Source organism: Berghia stephanieae, chromosome 13 (genome assembly GCF_034508935.2).
Source record: "Berghia stephanieae isolate SIO BIC M18660-M18661 chromosome 13, UCSD_Bste_1.3, whole genome shotgun sequence".
In the NCBI taxonomy this organism is placed as follows: Eukaryota; Metazoa; Mollusca; class Gastropoda; order Nudibranchia; family Aeolidiidae; genus Berghia; species Berghia stephanieae.
Window position 1 is genome coordinate 2,832,560 of NC_088372.1, and position 7,500 is coordinate 2,840,059.

The following is a 7,500-nucleotide window of genomic DNA, read 5'->3' on the forward strand; positions in this document are numbered from 1 at the left end:
TTGTAAGGAAGCACGAATTAAAATAGAATACTAGATATTTCTAAAAAGTGTGCAATTAATAAAGTGAAAAGAGGGGAGGCGGGGAGGAACTGTGTAATGCAGTTTAGAAAGTGAAATATAATATATGTTTTGTTTTGTTTATTCATCTTAACTACGCCACTACCACATCATCTCATTCATCTGTGGTGTTTCATTCATCCTGTTTTGTTGATAAAGGGGAAACCCGAAATGTTCATTTGATCTGTTTTTGTAATTAAATTGAAGCTTACATTCAATTTCACATTATTATTAATTAAATAGTACGAAATAAGAACCTGAGGTATTTTCCAACTACAGGAGGTCAGGAACCCCACCCAGATATAGGGGGTTAGAAGACACAGTAAGTTCCTCCCTGCCCACTATAGGAGGTCAGGAACCCCACCCAGATATAGGAGGTTAGAAGACACAGTAAGTACCTCCCTGCCAACTGTGGGAGGTCAGAAACCCCACCCAGATATAGGGGGTTAGAAGACACAGTAAGTGACCTCCCTGTCCACTATGGGAGGTCAGGAACCCCACCCAGATATAGGGGGTTAGAAGACACAGTAAGTACCTCCCTGCCCACTATAGGAGGTCAGGAACCCCACCCAGATATAGGGGGATAGAAGACACAATAAGTACCTCCCTGCCCGCTATAGGAGGTCAAGAACCCTACCCAGATATAGGGGGTTTGAAGACATGGTAAGTACCTCCCTGCCCACTATAGGAGGTCAGGAACCCCACCCAGTATTAAATACTTGATATAAGTAAGGCTCTTTACTCAACCGTACTCAGGTGTAAAATGAGTACCTGGCCGTTGACAGCATTGTCTTTGTCCGAAAAATTGTAATATCGCCTAACATGCGTCATGTCCCGTCCTACATGTTAAATGTTGCTGTTGACCAGGGACTCCTTGTAAAGCGCTTTGAGCACATTTAGTGGAAGTTGCGCTATATAACGCTCAATTATTTATATTAAGTGACTCGTGCCGTACCTACTTGATATAAGTAAGGCTCTTTACTCAACCGTACTCAGGTGTAAAATGAGTACCTGGCCGTTAACAGCATTGTCTTTGTCCGAAAAATTGTAATATCGCCTAACAGGCGTCATGTCCCGTCCTACATGTTAAATGTTGCTGTTGACCAGGGACTCCTTGTAAAGCGCTTTGAGCACATTTAGTGGAAGTTGCGCTATATAACGCTCAATTATTTATATTAAGTGACTCGTGCCGTACCTAACGTCTCGTTACAATTGATTTCATCGTTGTTATCGTGGCAGTCGTTAGCTCCATCACAGATCCAGCTGGGGTAGATACACACGGAGGTGGTGTTGCACGGAATGAGGCCGACATTGAACACGGTTGTGGTGTTGCTGCCGTCTGTACTACACGTCTTCTCTAGAGGGATGAAAAGAATATCATTTGGTTATAAAGGTTTAGAGGATAGGGACACAACACATGTACACACACACATCCACATAAAAACACACACACATACATACACACTCACAGTCTCTCTCTGTCTGTCTCTCTCTCTGTCTGTCTCTCTCTCTCTTCTCTCTCTCTCTCTCTCTTTCTCTCTCTCTCTCTCTCTCTCTCTTGTTACTTCTATATATTTTTTGCCATCCACGTTTATGAGTAATTCCAGAGAGCGTAGAATAACGAGAGACTTTATGAGGTCGCGCAAGGCGTATCGAGCCTCGTGTGTAGCAACCAAAAGAAGTCAGGTAAACATTTTATCATCATAGCGGCGAATATGAAAGAAGCAAAGAATACGCATTGTCGTTGGTGTTCTGCCCCAAACTGTAGCAACTCCAAGAATAAAAGGCCTGATTTGTCATTCTTGCCCTTTCCATCGGATCCCAAAATGTGAGTAAATCACTATCTTATAAGCTCTTTGTTTGGTTTTTAAAAGGCTATACCTACTATGAATGTGTTAAGGTAATAGATGCTAATGTGTGTAGTATGTGTGAGCGTATATAATATGCCACAATGTTGTTGTTTCGATCCCACGTATTTATGAGTTACTTAAAACTCTTACTAGTGCCAGACGTATGAATCTGCTTGTTTGATTTATCTGGTGAGGTGCCCGTAAAGAGTATTGTGTTTATGGCAGCTTTGGTAACTACGTTACATATATATACAGTCCTCTTTGGCTACACACAACCGCTACAATTGCCCCACAAGTTATAACAATAAGCCGGTGGGTCTTGTGTGTGTGTTTTTTTTGTTTTTTGTGTGTGTGTGTGTGTGTGTGTGTATGTATGCATGTGTGTGTGTGTGTGTTTGTTTGGGTTGATTTTCTATTTCTTCTACTGCACCTTAATCTACCATCCTAAACTCCATCAAATACCCTTACTGCTGTAAAAATTAACGATGCAAAACGACCATTCAACGCCACAGCGGGTATCCTGAGATGGCGTTATAAGTGGATCAGTATCATTCAATTTTAGTGAATAAATGCGCCTCCTTTTGTTATAGAGCGTTGTGATTTTAGATGAAGCTCATTAACTTAGGCATGATCTACATTGTAACTGTACACAGCCGTGTGAAATAGGCATGTTTGCTTTTTTAAATTCTTTCTACAGTAGCAGGCAGTGGCTCATCAATTGCCGTAGGAAAGATCTGGAGAATAAAACACCGGAATACCTTCACATCAACTGCTTCATTTGCTCTGAGCACTTTGAACCTTGCTGTTTCAGCAAAACTGCAGTTTTTAATTCAGAAAAGTGAGTGGAGCAGGCACTTATGTTGGTAACAACAAGATATGAAGTGAGTAGAAAAGTGCCAGAAGACAATAGAGAATAAAAAAATTTTTTCCGCGGCGGTGGTGGGGTTTGAACCTGCGACCTTATTGGTACGACAACTCCGCCTGGCAGGTGAGAGCGTGGCTCTACCGTGTGAGCTATCCACGAACACAAATATTCGTTTCAAACCCAAAGTCATTTCTAGATCCCTCTCTCACCCACTTCTTGAGATCGCCGATTCGTTCACCACCATCGCGAAGTAATTTTGACCAGCAGTTAAGCTTAATAGCCAATATTCTCATCACAAACATATAACATAGAAACGATTGAGACATTGAGTATGCTCCGGTGTATGGGGTGAATTTTTAATTCAGAAAAGTGAGTGGAGCAGGCACTTATGTTGGTAACAACAAGATATGAAGTGAGTAGAAAAGTGCCAGAAGACAATAGAGAATAAAAAAAATTTTTCCGCGGCGGTGGTGGGGTTTGAACCTGCGACCTTATTGGTACGACAACTCCGCCTGGCAGGTGAGAGCGTGGCTCTACCGTGTGAGCTATCCACGAACACAAATATTCGTTTCAAACCCAAAGTCATTTCTAGATCCCTCTCTCACCCACTTCTTGAGATCGCCGATTCGTTCACCACCATCGCGAAGTAATTTTGACCAGCAGTTTAGCTTAATAGCCAATATTCTCATCACAAACATATAACATAGAAACGATTGAGACATTGAGTATGCTCCGGTGTATGGGGTGAATTTTTAATTCAGAAAAGTGAGTGGAGCAGGCACTTATGTTGGTAACAACAAGATATGAAGTGAGTAGAAAAGTGCCAGAAGACAATAGAGAATAAAAAATTTTTTTCGCGGCGGTGGTGGGGTTTGAACCTGCGACCTTATTGGTACGACAACTCCGCCTGGCAGGTGAGAGCGTGGCTCTACCGTGTGAGCTATCCACGAACACAAATATTCGTTTCAAACCCAAAGTCATTTCTAGATCCCTCTCTCACCCACTTCTTGAGATCGCCGATTCGTTCACCACCATCGCGAAGTAATTTTGACCAGCAGTTAAGCTTAATAGCCAATATTCTCATCACAAACATATAACATAGAAACGATTGAGACATTGAGTATGCTCCGGTGTATGGGGTGAATTTTTAATTCAGAAAAGTGAGTGGAGCAGGCACTTATGTTGGTAACAACAAGATATGAAGTGAGTAGAAAAGTGCCAGAAGACAATAGAGAATAAAAAAATTTTTTCGCGGCGGTGGTGGGGTTTGAACCTGCGACCTTATTGGTACGACAACTCCGCCTGGCAGGTGAGAGCGTGGCTCTACCGTGTGAGCTATCCACGAACACAAATATTCGTTTCGAAACGTACGGTCATTCTCAGGACTGCTGTGCCAACCATCTTCAACATTCCAAATCCTCCTCCTAAGCTCACTCCATCACGACCACCCCCTAAAAAGCGTAAAATTGATGATTCTGCAGAATTACCACCAGAGAAACCATTTACCTCACCTACGACCTCTCAATGTCATCCAGTGACGGATGTATCCGAGACGAAAGAGGAACGTCAAAGAAAAAAAAGACTGAAGAAGAAGCTCTGTGCTCAAAGGTCAAAGAACTGGAGACTACAGAAGAAACTCTCCAAAATGACAGAGAGTTCCCCTCATCAGCCAAACTCCTGTGCAGCAACTAGCTCTAGTGCAGAACCAAGTTCCGAGCAACAACATGGTACTGAATCGAGCAGCCTACAGGCTTCACTTGAAAGTGTTGAACAAACCCTTCGTCTTTATTTACCTCCCCAAGCCGTTTCCTTCATCGTGTCCCAGGTTAGAGTTGGACAACTTCCAAAGAAATCCAGACGATGGAGTTTCCAGGATAAATCATTTGCACTCTCCCTTTTTCACGCTAGTAAAAAGGCTTACAGTCTCTTGCAACGGCTTTTTCAGTTACCATCTCCGTCTACACTTGCCTTGGCCATGAAGAATGTACAGATTGAACCTGGACTCTGCCCGAACATGCTCAACCTGTTCCAGATAAAAGTGGAAGCAATGTCACCAGTGGAACGATCTTGTGCCATTGTTTATGATGAAATGGCCATTAAGTCCGATCTTTCGTTTGATCCTTCTAGAGATCTTGTGGAGGGATTTGAGGACTATGGATTGTTGCTAGGAAGATCAAGAAAACCAGCCACCCATGCTCTTGTCTTCATGGTGAAAGGACTTAGCACGAAATGGAAGCAACCATTTTCCTATGTGTTATCTAATGGACCAGTGAAGGCTGACATGCTTCTTCTTGTTCTTGTAGAAGTGGTGAAAAAAGTGATAAATCTAGGTCTCCATCCTAAAGCAATGATAAGCGACCAAGGATCAAACAACCGGTCAGCATTACAACAGCTAGGAGTCTCTCAAAGCCGACCCTTTGTCATTATTGAACATCACAAGGTCTACGTTCTTTATGACCCACCACATCTGCTGAAAAGCATTAGAAATAACCTGCGGAACTCAGGATTTAGGGTGGCTGGAGACACCATTTCATGGGATTACATCCGGCAATTCTATGAAATGGATTCTTCAAAGCCCATCAGATTAGCGCCTAAACTGACAAGCCGTCACATCAACATGCCAGTTTTTGCTAACCTTAGGGTGAGTCTAGCAGCACAAGTCCTGAGTCATACAGTCGCTGCTGGTATAGCCACTATGGTCTTTCATTCTTCTCTTCCACAAGAGGCATTGCCAACTGCTCATTTCATTGAGAACTTTGATCAGTTGTTCAACGCTTTCAACAGCAGATCACTGAGAAGCAAAGGGACAATGAACAATGCGATGTCGGCACATTCCAAGCACGTGACTTTCTTGGAGCAGACAAAAATCTGGTTGGAAGGCGTCAAACCTCTGAACAAGACAGGTAGTCTGCCATGCCTGGAAGGATGGAAGCTGTCAATCGAAGCCTTGCTCCAACTCTGGCAACACCTGCGAGATGACTGTGGGTTCAAGTTTCTTCTGACAAGTCGCCTGAACCAAGACTGTTTGGAAAACCTTTTCTCCATCATCAGGGCAAAGGGTGGACACCGAGTAAATCCAACTTCTAGGGAATTCCGCCTGGCTCTGCGCCAGACAATGGTTGATGCTGTTCTCGTCCCGGGGAGCAACAAAAACTGCAAGGATGACATCGATACCTTCTTGTTCAGTTTTGAAAATATGGCATCAATGGGAGCCCAAAGCACCGTCAGAACACGACTACAGCAAGATGTTCCTCTTCCACTTCAGCAAGTAATGAGAGCCGCTCCTCCCATGCTCACGACAACCGAGACCAACGTTCTGAATTACATTGGAGGTTACGTTGGGATGAAGTTGAGAGCCAAAAAAAATCTTCTGTGTGAAAATTGTAAAGAGGATTTAATACAAGCACGGAGCACTCAAGACCCATCGCATACGTTTATCTGCAAGAAAAATTTTACCACGGAAAACGAGGGATTGTGTGCGCCATCGCATAAATTAATGTATATTCTGACGGCTGCAGAACATGCATTTCGATGCTACATTGACCCCTACTTGTACAAGAGAGGATTAAGAATGTACCTGATTAGGAAAGTGATGGAGGCAACATTAGAAACAGGATTGGAATGCAAAAAGGCCGTGAAGCAGTGTGATATTCACTTCCTCGTCATCAACCTTTTCGTCAATGTGCGCCTTCATCACCATGTGAGATGCAAGGCAAGTCAAGAACAGACCTCCAAATCCAATAAGTCTATTGAAAGGAAAGCGGCCACCTTTCACAATAAGTATGAAGGGCAAGCATGCATTGGGTAAGCTTCATACTCACTTCCATAGACTTTGTTATCAACCACCCCCACATCACCAAATCATCCTCCCCCCCCCCCCCCCCCCCCCCCCCTCTCTCTCTCTCACACACTCACACACACAAACATACAAACACTCTCCACCTCTTTAGTGTTATATGAATTATATTCGCTCAGAGAAGATGCGAGATTCCTCATAGCCATGCATGATAGAGAACTAAAGCAAATCCATCGATGGTTTCCAGAAAGTAATTTGTTTTGCTCACAGCATCATGGGAACAGTTCACTTGAAGTTTCTACATGAGAGAGAGAGAGAGAGAGAGAGAGAGAGAGAGAGAGAGAGAGAGAGAGAGAGAGAGAGAGAGAGAGAGAGAGAGAGAGAGAGAGAGAGAGAAGAGAGGTGGGGGGGGGGGGGGGGGGGGTCAGTAGGGTTGGGGGCGTGTGATTCGCTTGTTGTGTCTATGTCAATTTGATGTACGAGTCCTCTCTTGTTGTGCCCATGTCAAATTTCCTTTTCGGGATGAATTTTTAAGTTAATTTTCTTTTATCTCATCTTATCTGATAATGTTTGTATTCAATATTGATACCTGGACCTCGATCCAACGGCTTAATAAACTGTTTGATGTTGTGCGAATTATATATCCACTACATTCCATTACTTCTCTCGCCACCATGTGCCGGTGTTTACCTGTCGTGGTTATTTATAGCTCGCTCCTCGCCGCATACGCAGTCACCATCCCTCGCTAACATTGTTGTCACCGACGAAGTCGCGTGACTTCCTGTCCGTAAAGCCTCTCTATTATCTACGCTCTCTGGTAATTCTCACTTAACTATATATTAACCAGACTATAAACGTTTAAGGTTACACATAGTTTTGTGTGTTGGTCCATTATATTTCCGGATGGCAATGTTGTGAGCTTCTTAGCCAAG

The 7,500-nt window shown here is 43.4% G+C and overlaps 1 protein-coding gene across 1 annotated transcript in view; it reads right to left on the reverse strand.

Annotated features, from left to right (window-relative positions):
- LOC144958908 (low-density lipoprotein receptor-related protein 1-like) overlaps positions 1-7,500 on the reverse strand; it is a gene marked incomplete in the record, with an annotated part of 328,538 nt that overhangs the window by 71,917 nt on the left and 249,121 nt on the right. Inside the window, 1 exon segment of the mRNA XM_078891197.1 lies at positions 1,253-1,414. Within this exon segment, the coding sequence (XP_078747323.1) occupies positions 1,253-1,414 (162 nt within the window).